We start from the raw sequence: 17,416 nt of genomic DNA, 5'->3' as shown, positions 1-17,416 counted from the left end.
GCCACTATAAGCGGCCAGAGGCGGAGCGACCCCTGGTGCCCAGAATGGGAAGTGCGGGGGCGGGGCAGGCAGCGGCCCCCACCCACGTCCTCGCCGCCTCCCCTCCACTCCCCCACCGCCCCTAGGTTCCTTCCCGGCTCTGAGCGGGTTCTTCAGGGGTTCGCGGCCCCCACTGTATCTTTACTTTCACCCTTTACCCTGAGTTTGGCATTCTCAGAGCCCAGAGGAAACCCAAAACAGCGATGGGATAAAGAGGGGTCAAGATACAAACCCTCAGAGAAGACAGGGGTAGATTCCCGAGCTAAAATGAGGGGGAGAGACCTCACAAACAAACAGAAAACAAAATAAGAAGGGCTAGAAAAGATAGAAATTCGCCACCCCACGCACCTCAGCGCCCGTGACGGAATAACATGGTAAAAGATTCAACTGATACTAGTTGGCCTGAACTGGAAAAGGCAAATATCTAGCCAACTCCACCCCCATCCCTCCGTATTGGGGCGCGGAGCGGAGTGTGTGTGTGTGTGTTGTGTGTGTGTGTGTTGTGTGTGTATGTGTTGTGTGTGTGTGTTTTGTGTGTGTGTGTGTGTGTGTGTGTGTGTGTGTGTGTGTGTGTAGAGAGAGGCAGAGAGAGAGAAAATAAGAGAACAGACCAGCCCGGGGGAGCAAGCAGGAAACTGACAAGAAAGCAGAGAAGGAGCGACAGAGAAATCAAAGAGAAAGAAAGCTAGATAGAGATGCAGAGACAGAGACAAAGCTTCGAAAAGAGACGGACTGACAGCCCCAGAGGGGGAGAGGGAGAGACAGAGACAGAGGAAGAGAGACAGAGCCAGGACAGGTTGACAGATCGAGAGAGTAATGTAAATGGCGCGCTGCAGAGAGACACCCAGGTCCGTGTTTGGACTCCAATGTGACATATCAACCGTGGGGAAGACGCGGGGGCAGGGCGGCTCTGCCAGCAGTGCTAGGCTCTGGGCCTGTGCATTGTGACAGTGTGCTCCAAAGTGTGGAGGTGGCCATGGGATCCTGGCCCTGTGTGTCCCTGGGTGAATGCGATTGTGGATTGTGTGTTGTCTTTGTGTGAGGGCTGTTTGAAGGGAGGTATTTATATTTGTCTTCCTCTTAGTCCCTCAATTTGGAGCCCACAAATGCCATTTTTCCTACCTTGGGACTGAGAATAAAGGAATCTACTGGACAGAGAGGAAGTCAGAAGACAGCTGTCTTCTCATTTGCCCTGCCCAGCTCAGCCCAATGCCACCCCTGCCCTGGTCCCAGACTTATCCAGTCCCAGGAGTCTCTGCCCCTTCCTCTTTCTTCAGGAGTTTGTTGTTAGATGAAACCCAGATAAGTTGGATCCCACATAATGGGTATTTGGGGTGGGGGTTGAAGTTGGTCCTGCAAATTAATGTAAGTAAAATGCAGATTAGGTGCTAGGCACCCTCCTGTGAGAGGGGACTGTATCTGTCTTTCAGAGCAGCCAAGACATTGCTAGACACAGGCATTGCTAGATCAGAGTCCAGAGAAAAAGCTACTGGCTGCATCCTTTCTTAGGGCCTGGGCCCTCTGGGAAAATGTCTTGCTCACAGGGACCCCAGAGGCTAGGAAAACAGGCTCTAGGGCTGGTAAAAAGTGGGGGCATTTGGAGACCCTGGAGGTGAGCAGCTGCAAAGGCCTCTTAGAGACCAGGATAAGCCAGGACTGTCATGTATGGGAATACATTGTGTAAGATGGAGGGCACAGGGCACACCAGGGCATGATTATTGGATGGAGAGTGATTTCCTCCTCTCTTGTTTTCTGTACTCCTTCCTTTCACCCCCGACCCCTGCCTCATAATGATGCTGGGAGAGAGAGGTTCCTAAGGCTGGGCCTGTGTTGGGGGTTGGGGGAGGCCCCTACATGTCTGCAAGGAGTGGGAGAGAAAGGATTGGCAGTCAGTGGGGGAGGGGCCTCCTCCTCCAACCATAAATACAAATTTTATTCAAGGTCTTTGTCGCCATTTGTCTTCCTCGGGGGGCTGAGGGCCCTGTCAGCCCTCTGCATGTCTAATTCCGGATCTGCTCCCCCAGGCTGGATGATGGATGGATCAGAGAGCAGGCCCAGGCTCACACCAGCCTCCCCTGCCTGATCCTCAGGCCCCATCCACCCCAGGTCCTGACTCCTCTCCCTCCCTTTGCCCTCCCTCCACTCACCAGAGGCCCCCTCTGCCGAGCCGCGCTCCTCACTCCACTCATTCTACTCACCAAGGCCCCTCTTTTAAGTCCCTCACTCAGCCCCTTTCAGCTCCCAGTCCTCTTCTCTCTAGAGCTTCCCCTCTCCTCCCATCCTCAACCCAGGCTGTGAGCTGTGGTGACCAGCAGGGCTGCAGGCAGCAGCAGATCTGTGTGGTGGGGGGAGCCGCCTTGGCTCACAGGGAGCTGAGGGGCCAGCTCCATGAATTTATTCATGTTCTGTTGCTCTTTTCCCACACTCTGGAATGAAGCTGCCAGCTCACCAGTTCCTTATTGCTTCCCCTGCAGCTGCCACATTCTGCCAAGAAGGGACCTGGGTGGGGCCAAGGCCAGCCTGTGCACCTGGGGCCAGAAGCCAAGTGTCTGGGCTCGAGGGAATGCTGGGGCCCAGGCCGGGGTCTGGGACAATTTACCCAGAACTCCTCTGGCAGCCAAACTGGGAAGCCCCAGGGAGTTGGTATGATTGGGAATGGGAAGTAGGCAGAGAAGAGTGTGCTGCGGGACAAAGAAGGGGCAGTGGAAGTGGGGGGCAGAGTTGGCAGGGGGAGGGGAAAGGAGAGGAAGCCTTTAACAACAGTTTCCTAGGCTCCCCCATTTAAAGGTTAATGCAGCCTTCAGACAGACCAGTCTGCCCTTGACTCTGCATTAACCTTGATCCTAACCCCTATTTATAAACTTGACTCCTCTTCAATCCTAAAATGAATTTTAACTCCATAAACTGACCCTAAATGGAATGCCTCCTTCACCTGTCCTGGAACCCAGGGGGATCCCCAGAATCCCCGCCAGGGCTATAGCTAGGTGTGTGTCAGAGTTCTGAGGAAGAGGCTTTGGATTAGCATGTGATTAGCATATGATTTGCATGTGATATGTGCCTTCTACTCTGCGGAAGTTTTCATGTTAAAATTTTATGAAGTCTAGTGGAAAGGTCCTGGCTCCTTGAAAGTTCTCTCTTTTTGTTCTTCTCTCACACTTATTGTCACTGACCCAGACCCCCTCAAGGGAAGAAAGGGGGTGAAGAGGTGAGCAATAGAGGGCCCTTGGGAGGGAAGCTTCCAGCAACATGATATGCCTCCATCACTTGAACGATCCTCAGTTTCCTCATCACTAAGAGAAGAGAAACCTCCTCTCTGCCTGACATTTTATCAAGATCCAAGGAAACACTTTTTTTTCCCTTGCACTCTCTCCTTCCTCCCCTTCAGGGCCAGTCACGGTGTGGCTCTCCCTACTCATTCCCACACTCTGGCTTTCAACTCCCACATTGAAGATCACATGGGCCTGGAAGCAGCCTGGGTTGCCTGGTAGCAGTCCTCTGCCACTGAGGACAAGGGAATCCACGTGAGAGGACGGGACGGCATGGAAAGGGAAACAACATTACTGAGTCCTTATTGTATTTTAGGGCTTTAACATGCAACTTCTCATTGCATCCTCGCAGCACCCTTTAGAGTTAGATCTATTGTCCCCATTTTAAAGGTAAAAAAACTGGGGCCCAGAAAGGGGAAATGGCTTGTCCATTATCACCCTGTAAGGGATAGTACTGGAAGTAGACTTATGACCTCCTGGCTTCCTTCTCAGTTCCCTATTGGAGACAAATGGCACCCAAAGCAGTGGAAGAGTGAGAAAGGCCGGCCAGGAGTGGGCAGTGAGATTTGAATGGCTTCCAGGAGACTTTTGTATGTGAGGCCAAAAGGGTTGGGTCTTGGCTCCGTGTATCCCCCAACCCCCACCCTGACACTGTTAAGCATGATGCCCACCAGGTGCTCAACTGCTGGCTAAAGGATGGCCAAAGTTCGTGTCAGAGAACAACTGTCCAGATGGAGGAAGAGAGGGCAGAGAAAAGGGAGGCAAAGGAAAACGAAGCGAGTCAAAGAAAATTTGCTTAAGGGACAAAAGGGAAGACTGAAGCCGGCTGTTCTCCGACCGCAGCTGGGAAAACCGTCCCAGCCCAAGAACCTGCTCATGGTTTGCCTCCTTGCAGAGACTACCCGCCTGCCTCTGCCTTCAGGGCCAGGCCCAGGGCTCCCACTCATCAGCCAGTGCCTCTGGCACCAAAACTCAGTGCAACCTTAAGTTCAAAGTGTCGCACCAGGGTCCACAGGGCTGAAGACCAGCCCCTGGCTTCCCAGAGAGTGGGTAAAGACTGCTTCCAAGGTGTCTATCAGGCCAGAGCTGTTGCTGACTTACTTCCGCAGCCCTCCACCCCTGGCCAGGTGCTACACCTAGTCTTTGCCTCCCCCACCTCCCTTTGTGCCCCCCTTTGCCTCCACCGCTTGCCAGCTCCAGCCTCCAGTTAATGAAATGTGGGGATCGGCTGCACAGAGAGCTGTCAGACCCCTCATTTCTCCTCTGGGATATTGACTCCGGGTCTGGGAGACCCACAGGTGAAAGGAGGAGGGTGGGGTGCGGGAAGCTGAGGTAGGGGCGCAGGCTGATGAGAGCCCAGAGACCAGGAGGTAGTGCTAAGCTCCAAGTCTCGAGGGCTTGGCTAAGCGAGGAAGGCCCTAGGATGCTCTTTCTGCTTGGGGTCCCCAGCTTTTCTCTGACGAGCAGGATACTTAACGAGCCCCAACCCACCGCACCCGGACCTGGACCCCGAACTAGCACCCCAGGCGAGCTGGACTTCAGTGAGCGCCGAGCGCAGCGCCTCGGAGCCAGAGACCGCGGCCCGGTGCTTCCTCCCATCTTCTTCCATCCCTTCCCTCTTGCTCCCCCTCCCTCCTCCACTCCCTCCCCGGCGGCCGCGGCCTTTATTAGGGATTCCGCGGCTGTCGGTCCCGCCATCCATCCTGTCCGCCGGCAATTAGGCGGCCAGACAAAGAGCAGCTTCGGATGGATGAGGGTCCCGACGGATCGGAAATGTGAAGGGTCAGCGCTGCCGCCCGCGGCGCACCCCGCTCCCCCTTCCGCATAATCACCGGCCGCCCGTCACTCAGCCGGCCGCCCAGGGAGCTCCTGGGCCCGGCCCCGGAGAGGGCGGAGTGCGGCTGCAGCCTAGGCGCCCAGGGCAGGGCGAGGGCCGACCTGCGGCAGGAGCGCCTCCTGCGGGGCAGTGGAGGACTGCGGCCTGAGGCATTTGCCGAAGGGTGGGGGATTACGGCCCCGGGCGCTCCCCGAAGGGAAACTGGGGCTAGCGGCTTGGGGCCTCTCAGTGGGGAAGAGGGAACAAAAGCTGCGGAGACCCGAGGCCCGGGGTCCAGGGCGCCCCCTGCTGGGAAGCTGGGGACCAAGCCTTAGAGGTCCGGCAGGTACAGATGGAACCAGGCCCAGGGCGACCCCTCCTAGGTAAACCAAGGGTTTCTAGCCTGGCGCGCCTCCTACCGGCTTTGAATGACACTGCGCTTCTATGCCGGCTCCGTTCAGTGAAATCCAACCAATTCGCATCCACTCAAAAAAGGCTCCAAGTCCTGGCGAACCCGAGGGGAGTCGAGAGGGAGTTCAAGGAGTCCAGGTTTTACTGCAGATTCTTTGGCGCTAGCTCCCAGCTGACAAATCAACATCTCAATCTGACAATTAGTGGTCGAGATGGGGGGTGAGGGACTCTCACAGCCCCGGCCGCTTAGCCCTCCCGGCGGGAGGCAGAGGGGTGGGCGGTGCTGGCAGTGATGAACGACTCCGGGGGGCCCGGGGCCCAGAGCACGCATTCATTACTCGACTGACAGGCGGGTGGCCGGCCGGGCGGGCTGCGAGTGGACGTGCCGGGAAAGAGGCCAGTAGCAGGAGGGGGCTAAGGCAAGCGTTTAACAGTCCCACTGCTCCATCTGCTCCCGGTCCTTCGCCTTGACCCTGGGACTTGACTTCCTTGAGCTCGGCCTCCCAGTTGTTGGAGCTGGCCCTGGCTGGGAAGCAAGGGCCGGGACCTAAGCCCTTTTCTGGGGTTAGGTGATTTAAGGTCTGAGATGTCAAGGAAGGGTATTAGGCAGGTCTCAAGACTAGGCGCTTCGGCCTGACCTCTGAGAAACTGTGCGTGACTGTGCACTCAGAGATGGTGTGTATGACAGGGATTGATGAGTGTGGATCGCACGTGGGGGTCAGTGACTGCGTGTCAGTACCAGGTATGTGTCAGTATGATTTTGTCAGTGGAGGTGTGAGATTCCCGTCTGAGGATGAGCCACCACCCCTCCCTGTGTGTCCGTCTCCCCACTACCCCCCAGCTGGCTGTCAGCTCTGTCTCCAGTTATGGAGGAAATGGCAGTGCGCACGGTGACAGCTGAGGTGTGCTGCTGGGGTGGGGGGTGGGGGTGGTGCTAGATGTTAACTGTGAGAGTGCTGGTCAGGACAGCTGCTCCCTTCCAGCACCTTCACCGCTAACATCCCTACCCCAAGGGTCTTGAAAGTAGTGGATTTTTTTTTTTTTTTTTTTTTTGCCAAAGTTTGGACACCTAGTTGCTGTGCCCTGGGGAACAAAGTGATTACTGCCAAAGTTGTCTAGCCCATACCCCTACACATACACATACACGAGGTCTCCAAATGTAAGATGTGATCTCCAACCCACGTGGCCTCCCTAGGCTGGTGGTGGCCAGAGAGGAGTTGGTAGATGTTGAGCGGATGCCTGTGTGATGCTCAGGAAGAGAGAGGCTGACCTTCAGACCTCCAAGGCAGCCTATCTCTTTGGAGCCTGTACTAGCAGCCTCTGAGACCCTAACCTTTTGGGTCTCAAGTCCAAGTTAATTACTGGTTTATGCCTTGGGAGGATAATGCTAACTGCACTCTAATTCCTCTCCATAATTACTCTCTTCAGTTTGGCTTGGTCTCCACTCTCAACCTCATTCTCAAAAACACCAAGAAGTTGAACCTGGCCTCCTCCCAGCCCTGAACCTCCTGGGTTTACAGTGCAGAGAGCTGGGCTGACTCTGGATCTCTGGCCCCCTGTTTTGTTCAGCAAGACTCCTTCCCTTTGTCTTGTTGTTCCTTGGGGCTAGGGTATCTCCTGGAGCTTCTGTATCTTTATCTCTGTAAACGTCTTATTATTTTTTTTCGGGGTCTCACTCTGTCTCCCAGGCTGGAGTGCAGTGGCTCGATCTTGGCTCACTGCAATCTCCATCTCCTGGATTCAAGAGATTCTCCTGCTTCAGCTTCCTGAATACCTGGGACTACAGGCTCCACCCGGCTTTTTTTTTTTTTTTTTTTTTTTTTTAAGTAGAGACAGGGTTTCACCATGTTGACCAGGCTGGTCTCGAACTCTTGATGTCAGGTGATCCACCCACCTCAGCATCCCAAAGTACTGGGATTACAGGTGTGAGTCACGGCGCCCAGCCTTTGTACTCTCCTTTGTGTCTGCATATTTCCACATTTAGAAATCTTCCAAATTTGTCTTCCTACATTTTGGGGGGCTCTCTCTTTGTTCCTCTTGGGGCTCTTCTCTCTAAGAATACACCAGCCCAGCAGAATACCCCACGGACACTGGAGTAGGAGAAGGAGGAGGGCTTTCTTCCTGCCCCCATCCAGAGGTGATTGCTAACCCGAGGATGGTCATACCGTGTCAGGGCTCGGGCACGCGCGGGTCACTTCACATTCTGGGCACAGACGCCTGGTCGATGCCCTGCTGTCCCTCCCTCCTCCCAACCTCCCTCCTCCTGGCCCCCGCCCCCTCCGCCCGCCTGGAAAAGGCAAATTTGACATTTTTAAATCCCGAGCCTTAGAGGGATCGATGCGGCCCGGGGGCCCCGCCCGGGGTCGATATTCCTGATTGGGAAGCGGCCGCTTCGCGGAGCCCGCGTGTAAATCACCTGGGCTGGGGGAGGGGGCGTGGGGAGCCTACCACGTTCCAGGCTCGCGAAGCCAGAAGGGGTCGGGACCCGGGCGGGACCCGAGGGCGAAGGAATGAGAACGACAGGCCTTAGAGAACCAGAGAGAAGCCCGCCCAGGGCCTCCCCCTCCCCCGCTCAGCCCTGCCAACTCCTCCGGCAGGCTCCAGTCTCGCTTCAGCGGCCGCCACCCTTCGTTGCCCCTGGAGCCGCCGGGGAGGCCAGCCATGCGGCGGCTCCTCTCCGGCCGCTCCCGCGGGGCCGGGGCTTCGGCGGCTGCTGTCACAGAGCCGACAGGCCGGGCCGGCCGGGAAGGGGCGGGTGGCTGGGGAGAGGCGGCGGGGTGAGGCTGGCTCAGGGCTGGCACTCAGTGGGCGCGCAACATATGTTTGCCGAATTGAGAGTCTGGGACACCGAGCGGCGCAGGGCAGAGGGTCGGAGGGCACGGGCGGGGTAAGAGATGGCCCAGACCGGGTGAGGGCAGAAGCCTCACTCACGGGGGGAGAAGGCACTCGAGGTCGCTCTGAGGACCGCTGGGCTGGGATAGACCACCCAGCCCCCGCCGGGGGGACCCGGGTAGTAAAGAACAAGACAGAATGGGACAGGCAGGAAAGTTTGGACTCCACCTACAAGCGCCTCCACCACCCCAGCCTCCGATCCTTGTCACGCTCTGCTGGGGAAACTGAGGCAGCCGATGCTGAGAATAGCCAAAAAGGTTAAAAGCGGGGTCAGCGGCGAAGCTGGGGCAGCAACCAGAATTCCTGCGTGGGTTTCTGGATTCCGAAGGGAAACTGGGGCTAGCGGCTCGGGGCCTCCCAGTGGGGAACCCCATTTGCGGGTAAATGCACCACCTCGCCCCGCACCATAGCTCAGACCCTTTCCTCTCGCTGCAGTCTGTCAGATCCCCCCACCTCCCACTCTGCACCAGTTTATAGAACAACAATTTGGGGAAAACAATCCGGGCGGAGTGACGGCCCCGTAATTGTGACAAAGTGAGTGCGGGCGGCTGGAGAGAGCGCTAGGGCGGGAGCGCCGCAGGGCGAGGCGGAGGCAGGGGCGCCTCCCCCCGCCCTGCCGCCCCCTCGTTCTTATTCCGGTCACCTCCCATCCCTCTCCTTGACTCTTCTCCAATTCCTCTTCTCCCGGCCCCCTCGCGCCTTCCTTCGCTTGTTCCTCCATCGCTCTTCCCTTTCCTCCCGGTAACAGCTCTTCTCCCGCTCCCCCGACCCCATCGCCCCTCCTCCGGTGCGCTTTTTCCTCGCTCACTTCTCCCCTCTCCTCTGCCCTCCACTCGTTTCTTCAGCTTTTCCTCGCGCTTACATTGCCCTTGGGCCCCTGGCTCTCCCCGCACAATCCGCTTCTCTCCCTCCCCACTCCTTCCTTCCTGAGATCGAACCCTGAGCCCCTTCCCGACCCCCACTCTCTGGGCCGCCAGCGCAGCCCCGCATTCCTGGGTTCCTCGGGCAGTAAACCTGGGGGCGCGCTGCGGCTTCGGGTGCCCCGGCGGCCAGCCCCTTCCCTCTCCCTTGTATGGCTGCCGCCCCCGCCCCACCACCTGAGCCGGGAGATAGTTTGTTTGTTCAGCGGCGGCCGCCGCCGCCCGCCCTGTTTGCAAAGCTTAGCGCGCCGTCGCGCAGTGCGGGCCCAATTAAGTCTCATTCATTATTCAGCGCTCCTGTCCGCCCCCGCCCCCAGCAGTCTGAGGCGTCTCTTTGGGGCCCCTCCCAGCCTAGGCCCCTCAGTGAGCCCTAAGAGGTCATATGGAGAGCAGCATTTCCTCTCCAGGCCGAGATGAGGGCTCAGGGCGTTTGGAGGGAAGCGCTCTGCCCACTGCCGGGAGGTGACACCCGCGAGGCCGACCGTCCCCCGAAGCCCCCGCAAGTCCAAACTGGGGGACCTCGGAGATCCACGAGATTTCCAGAGAAGGAAATTGAGGCCCAAGAAGCTGCATGACTTAGCCAAGGTCACGGAGTAGAACCCGGGATTGGAGCCCGGGACATTGAAATGAAGGCGTCTTGCATTGCAGCTCCGTGGCAGCGCAGAGGCGCAGGAAGGCAGACTACCCTGAGCCTCGGGCTGCGGCCTCGCCCTCCTGGTCGAGCCTCCTGCCCTCCAACCCTCTGCTCCCGTTTCATCCTCTGGTTCACAGCCCGCAGAACAGAGCAGCCCTGGATTGGGAGGCTCCTCAGGTCTCAGGCTCAGGTGCAGAAGCAGAGCCCCTAACTGGAAGGCTCGGAGGTGGACCGATGAGGCAAAGCCCTGTGGGGGGTTGAGGACAGCTTGGGTTGGGTGTCCCTCCCTGCAGCCTGTCCGTGGATGTCTCTGCCTTAAGAGAATTGGAGGCGGAACCACCCAGTCCTGAAGGTCAACGGAGCGTGAAGAGAGGAGCGTGCAGCTTGAGGTGAGGGAGGAGTCATCTTTCTATTTGTGGGGGTGGGAAGAGGTAATCAAGGACATGTTCTTGCATTTACAGGAGTTTGTCCTTTTTTTAGCACTACAGATAGGAGCGTCCCTTGCTCCTGCCAGGCAGCCCCTCCATAGGGGCAGTCCTGTGCTGCTGTGCCTCGGTACCCGCACAAGGTGTCTGGGGACCGCCCGGACCCGCCCTTCCGTCGGCGGCAGCGCCACCTGGCGGCCATGGTGCCGTGGTGTGGGAGGTGCTGGGCCTGGCCTGGGCACTGAGCCCACTCGAGCTGCAGGCGTCTGCAGAGCCTTGCACCGAGTTTCCTCGCGAGGGCGGGCGGGAGGAGTCCCAGGCGGGAATGTGATCCCGAGGGGGCCGGGGAGGGCCCTGGGGAGGAGCCTGGCCTGGGAAGGCCGGACTTCCGTGACACAACAGACACAAAAGACAAAGTCCATTTGGATGGAAGTGGGAGCAGGGCGAGACGGGCCATTTTCACTCTGTGGTCAAAGGAAATGACTCGTCTGACTCGGTCTGGGAGCGGGGCACCCAGGTACGGCCACTTAATTTGGGACTAGAGGGTGCTGGCTGGTGGTCGCTCCAGATAGATGGGACACTGGCAGGCACGCTTGGCGTCCGGTTTGATATTGTGAGGATTCGTCCAGCTGCTGTGGAGTGGCTTTCCAAGCCGGCCTCCGAAAGAGGTGGTTGAGTCGTGGGGTGCTAAGGTCTAGGTCAAACGTAGTTTTCCAGGATATTTTAAGAAAGGGAATTCAGGACCCCTTTCAAGTTTGACCTGTGGGAAAATCTCATGGCCTGGAGAGTTAGGAAGGCAGGAGAGTGGCTAAAGCCTGGGCCAGATGTGGGAGGGCAGCCACAGTTGGAGTTAAGTCAGGGGATCGGCCGGGCGCGGTGGCTCACGCTTGTAATCCCAGCACTTTGGGAGGCCGAGGCGGGCGGATCACGAGGTCAGGAGATCGAGACCACGGTGAAACCTCGTCTCTACTAAAAATACAAAAAATTAGCCGGGCGAGGTGGCGGGCGCCTGTAGTCCCAGCTACTCGGAGAGGCTGAGGCAGGAGAATGGCGTGAACCCGGGAGGCGGAGCTAGCAGTGAGCCGAGATCGCGCCACTGCACTCCAGCCTGGGTGACAGAGCGAGACTCCGTCTCAAAAAAAAAAAAAAAAAAAAAAAAGTCAGGGGTAAGGCAGAGGCTTTCAAAATGTGTGGGAACTTTGGAAAGGCATCCAATGCAGCCCTGCCCCTCCACACATCCCCCCATAAGTCATTTGGGGTCATTGGTCTCAGGGGAAGTGTGAAATTTAAACAGCTTTCTCCTCTAAATCTGGAGTCACTGTGGTTGTAAAGAATGGGACTAAGGTGCTAGGACAAGGGGTGTGAGATAAATAGCACTGGCCACTCAGGCAGATCTGTACTCGACTTTTATCGGAAAGAGAAATGGTTGCTGTGTTGGAGCCTGGACATCCTCTTATGACTCTACTTTTTCCCATCTCTTAGGGTCTAAGCATAACTCTGGGGCCATGACAGCCATGATTCTCACAGAGGACCCCGAGACTTCTGTGCTGCGAGTAACTGGACTTGTTCTGAGACCTTTGCCCTAGAGGATGGCGAAGGGGCTCCTGGTGACCTATGCCCTCTGGGCTGTGGGGGGCCCTGCTGGGCTCCACCACCTGTACCTGGGAAGGGACAGCCATGCCCTACTCTGGATGCTGACCCTGGGGGGAGGTGGGCTGGGCTGGCTCTGGGAGTTCTGGAAGCTCCCAAGCTTTGTAGCTCAGGCCAACAGAGCCCAGGGACGGAGGCAGAGCCCCAGAGGGGTGACACCCCCTCTGAGTCCCATTCGCTTTGCTGCCCAGGTGATAGTTGGCATCTATTTTGGCCTTGTGGCACTGATTAGCCTTTCTTCCACGGTCAACTTCTATATTGTGGCCCTCCCACTGGCAGTTGGCTTAGGGGTCTTGCTGGTGGCTGCTGTTGGCAACCAGACCTCAGACTTTAAGAACACTCTGGGGGCAGCATTTCTCACTTCACCTATCTTCTATGGCCGCCCCATAGCCATACTGCCCATTAGCGTGGCCGCCAGCATTACAGCTCAGAAGCATCGCCGCTACAAAGCTTTGGTGGCATCAGAGCCGCTCAGTGTGCGGCTCTACCGTCTGGGCTTGGCTTACCTTGCTTTCACAGGCCCACTGGCATACAGTGCCCTCTGCAACACAGCTGCCACCCTCAGCTATGTGGCAGAAACCTTTGGCTCCTTCTTGAATTGGTTCAGCTTCTTCCCCCTTCTTGGCCGCCTCATGGAGTTTGTCCTCCTTCTGCCTTACCGGATCTGGAGGCTACTGATGGGGGAGACTGGCCTCAACAGCAGCTACTTCCAGGAGTGGGCAAAGCTCTATGAGTTTGTTCACAGTTTTCAGGATGAGAAGCGTCAGCTGGCTTACCAGGTAAGACTTTCTTCCCTCAGTCCTGTCTGGTGGCTCTGGTGGCCCTCATGTGGAAGTACTCTACTTATGTCTGTTGGCCACGTGCTGGAAGGATATTCTGGCTTCTTTGGATAACTGTGTGCAATGCGCAAAGGTTACAGAGGCTGTAATAGTTAGTAGGAAAAATTTATGTGTATATTATTTACTTTCTATTGAGGTACAACATACATAAATTGCACTAATTTTATGTATACCCGACTCAGATCAAGGGATGGAACATTTCCAGCACTCAGAAGGTTTTTTTATTCCCCTTCTCGGCCTATACTCCCACCTTCAGAGGTCATCTCTATTCAGACTTTCGTCACCATACATTAGTTTTGCTCATTCCTCTTCTTCTTCTTCTTCTTTTTTTTTTTTGAGATGGAGTCTCGCTGTGTAGCCCAGGCTGGAGTGCAGTGGCACGATCTCAGCTCACTGCAACCTCTGCCTCCCCGGTTCAAGCGATTCTCCTGCCTCAACCTCCCAAGTAGCTGGGACTACAGGCATGTGCCACCATGTCTGGCTAATTTTTGTATTTTTCATAGAGACAGGGTTTCGCTATGTTGGCTAGGCTGGTTTCCAACTCCTGACCTCAGGTGCTCCACCCACCTTTGCCTCCCAAAGTGCTGGGATTACAGGCGTGAGCCACCATGCCCAGCCCATTTGCTGATTCTTGAGCTCCAAATAAGTGGAACCATCCAGTATGTGTTCTTTTGTATTTGGCATCTTTCATCTTTCATTCAACATCATGTTTATGAGATTTATTCCTCTTGATTTTTTTATATTTTTTTTGAGACAGAGTTTCGCTCTTGTTGCCTAGGCTGGAGTGCAATGGCGCGATCTCAACTCACTGCAACCTCTGCCTCCCGGGTTCCAGTGATTCTCCTGCCTCAGCCTCCCGAGTAGCTGGGATTACAGGCATGCATCACCATGCCCAGCTAATTTTGTATTTTTAGTAGAGACGGGGTTTCTCCATGTTAGTCAGGCTGGTCTCGAACTCCCGACCTCAGGTGCTCTGCCCGCCTCGGCCTCCCAAAGTGCTAGGATTACAGGCATGAGCCACCATGCCCAGCCATTATTCCTCTTGTTACTTGCAATTGTAAATTGTTTGTTTTCACTGTTATGTAGTATCCCATTGTATGATTATACCACAGTTAGTTTATTCACTCTATTGTTAATGAACATTTGGGTTGTTTACGGTTTGGGGCTATTATAAATAAAGCTGCTATGAGCTTTCTTGTACATGTCTTTGGTGGACATATATACATTTATGTCTTTTGTGGGGAAGAGATCTTGCCAGGGATATGAAGTTCCAGGTTGGAAAATGGGCAGTTGTGATTAATGGCTCTTGCCATGAGATCTAGAGCTTGTCTATGTCTCAAAAGGCTGGAATTCTTTTTTCAAAAATAATTTTTTTCTTTTATTATTACTCTATAAGGCTGGAATTCTAACCTGAGCTGCTGGACCTTTCCCACGGGCAAGTAGAAGCCAATTCTAGCGATATGATAGCCTGATTTAGCAAAGGTGCAAGGAGAGGCCCAGGTACCCTGACAACTTGGGGGATTCTAATTTGTCATCTTCTGTTTCCATAAGGTTTTGGGCCTCTCAGAAGGGGCAACAAATGAAGAAATACATCGGAGTTACCGGGAGCTAGTGAAGGTCTGGCACCCAGACCACAACCTGGACCAGACAGAGGAGGCACAGAGGCACTTCCTGGAGATTCAGGCTGCATATCAAGTCCTGAGTCAACCCAGGAAGCCCAGGAGATCCCGGAGGTGAAAAGAAACTTCCCCCTGAGGATTGACCCTTCCTAGCAGAGCTGGGCAACTTGTCCCAAATCTAGCTTTGCCTACGAATGGCATCCCAACAGAGTTAAAGAAACTGCTTGCAGGGGCCGGGCGTGGTGGCTCACGCCTGTAATCCCAGCACTTTGGGAGGCCGAGGCGGGCAGATCATGAGGTCAGGAGTTCAAGATCAGCAGCCTGGCCAACATAGTGAAACTTCGTCTCTACTAAAAATACGAAAAATTAGCCAGGAGTGGTGGCAGGCACCTGTAGTCCCAGCTACTTGGGAGGCTGAGGCAGGAGAATCACCTGAACCTGAGAGGCGGAGGTTGCAGTGAGCCGAGATCACGCCACTGCGCTCCAGCCTGGGCAACAAGAGTGAAACTCCATCTCAAAAAGAAAAGAAACTGCTTGCAGGGAACATGAGAAAACTTTAATGGGGTGAGAAAAGGTTGTGGTAGAAGAATGTGTTTATATTCTGAATTTCTGAATTCTTGGCTATTGCATTGACAATTTTTCTTAAAACCAGAGAGTGAAAGGCATATTATAAAACAATCAAATATCTTTTAGAGTATGGACAACTATTATATATCAATAAAAAATTAATTAGAAAAAATATATCTTTTAGAGAACACACCACCTTATCCCACCCATGACATATTGATGTGTGATGGAGAAAGTTTATTTAACTATTTTTTTAAATGTGTAAAGCAGCAGGGCATGGTGGCTTACGCCTGTAATCCCAACAGTTTGGGAAGCTGAGGTGGGAGGATCACCTGAGGTCAGGAGTTCAACACCAGCCTAGCCAACCGACATAGTGAAACCCCATCTCTACTAAAAATACAAAACTTAGCCAGGCATGGTGGCGCACGCCTGTAGCCCCAGCTAGTCGGAAGGCTGAGGCAGGAAAATCACTTGAGCCCTAGAGGTGGAGGTTGTAGTCAGCTGAGATTGAGCCACTGCACTGTACTCCAGCCTGGGCGGCAGAGCGAGATTCTGTCTCAAAAATTAAATAAATAAATAAATAAATAAATGCGTAAAGCACTATGTTAGGAGATTGAAGGAAAAATATGAAGGTTCAAGTATTCACAAGCTGTCCTGTGATAAGAGAGATTTGATCTTTTCTGTAGATGGGGTGAGACTAGGATTAAATTTCAAAATTTGAGAAAAATATTTTCATTCCATTTATGGGAGAACTTTCTAGCACCTACACTTTCTCCAAAAAGGAAGAAGCTACTGTGGAGTGGGGGTAGTTCTTCCTCCTCTAGTTAGAGGAGGATTTTTGGAGAGCTCTCAGACTCTACATAGGTGGTTGGACTGGCTGACTTCTCAGGTCTTCCCAGTATTTGAGGTCTGATACCCTACTCCTAGAAGCATACAATCTGATGGGAGATAATGACACAGGCACACAGATATCAAAGCCCTTGTTCAGTGTTTTGAACTAAATGTCATAAGAGCTGTAAATAGTGTATTGGGACATTGGAGGAGGGACAGATAGCATTGTTTTATGGGGACTCAGAAAGATTCATGATTTTATGTCATATGTCCCTTTGGGGACTTTGGGGAACCCTAGGGAACCAGCAGCTAGAGCATCTCAAGGGGGCCTTATTCAATTCTAGGTAACTAGCCAGGTGTGAAAGAAAGGGCCCAGGGTGTCTCACTATGCAGAGGAAGATTGGAGACCAGGAACATGATTTTAAATTATGTGCCTTTACTGCAGCTTTCTTGCTCTCTTTGTGTGTGTGCATTCTTTACATTTTTTTTCTTCTTTCTGGATGTTAAATCTGAGTCATATATATAATTTTTAAAGTGGAATTATGACCAGGCATTGTGCCTCTTGCCTATAATCCTAGCACTTTGGCAAGCCAAGGCAGGAAGATTGCTTGAGCCCAGGAGTTCAAGACCAGCCTGGGCAACATGGCAAAACTCTGTCTCTATAAAAAGCACAAAAATTAGCCAGGTGTTGTGGAGTGCACCTGTAGTCCCAGCTAAGGAGGCTGAGATTGGGAGGATCACTTGAACCCAAAAGGTGGAGGCTGCAGTGAGCTGAGATTGTACCACTACACTCCAGCCTGAGTGACACAGTGACAGCCTATCTCAAAAATACAAAAATAAATAAATAAACACATAAATAAAGTGGAATTATGTTGACGACTAGTCTCTCTATTCTCTCTCTCTCTCTTTTTTTTTTTTTGAGATGGAGTCTTACTCTGTCACTCAGGCTGGATCTTGGCTCACTGCAACCTCTGCCTCCTGGGTTCAAGCAATTCTCCTGCCTTAGCCTTTCGAGTAGCTGGGATTACAGGCACCCGCCACTACGCCTGGCTAATTTTTGTATTTTTAGTAGAGATGGGGTTTCACCATGTTGGCCAGGATGGTCTCGATCTCTTGACCTCGTGATCCGCCCGCCTCGGCCTCCCAAAGTGCTGGGATTACAGGCATGAGCCACCACACCTGGCCACTGTTCTCAAATTTTATTATGGGTTGTTTTTTTTTTTTACAAAATATGGATATATTTTAATTTACTCAAATGGGAACTACTGATAAGCAGTTCTTATTTTTCCAGTATGAGCAAGGCTACAGTAAATATCTTTGCATACATGTACTGATGCTTTTTGTTTTTTGTTGAAGCTATATCCCAATAAGTGATAAGTAGGGTCGAACAGAAGACATGTTTTTTACAATTTTGATTGATATCATATTGGGCCAGGCATGGTGGCTCAGGTCTGGCATCCCAGCACTTTGTGAGGCTGAGGTGGGAGGATAGCTTGAGCTCAGGAGT

The 17,416-nt window shown here is 53.9% G+C and overlaps 1 protein-coding gene across 2 annotated transcripts; it reads left to right on the top strand.

Moving 5' to 3' along the window:
• The first annotated feature begins 9,706 nt into the window (after positions 1-9,706).
• Positions 9,707-16,785, top strand: DNAJC22 (DnaJ heat shock protein family (Hsp40) member C22). Of its 2 annotated transcripts, XM_032143648.2 has the most exons (4): positions 9,707-10,367; positions 10,459-10,920; positions 11,886-12,832; positions 14,444-16,785. In XM_032143648.2, exons 3-4 carry the CDS (start codon positions 11,993-11,995, stop codon positions 14,627-14,629), a joined length of 1,026 nt encoding a protein of 341 aa, XP_031999539.1. In that variant the 5' UTR covers positions 9,707-10,367; positions 10,459-10,920; positions 11,886-11,992; the 3' UTR covers positions 14,630-16,785. The 2 variants fall into 2 exon arrangements, with proteins under 2 accessions (XP_031999539.1, XP_031999540.1); XM_032143649.2 differs by lacking the exon at positions 10,459-10,920.
• The last annotated feature ends 631 nt before the right edge of the window (positions 16,786-17,416 follow it).

This window comes from Hylobates moloch, unplaced genomic scaffold (assembly GCF_009828535.3).
Source record: "Hylobates moloch isolate HMO894 unplaced genomic scaffold, HMol_V3 SCAFFOLD_22, whole genome shotgun sequence".
NCBI lineage: Eukaryota > Metazoa > Chordata > Mammalia > Primates > Hylobatidae > Hylobates > Hylobates moloch.
This window is presented reverse-complemented; position numbering and strand designations above follow the sequence as displayed.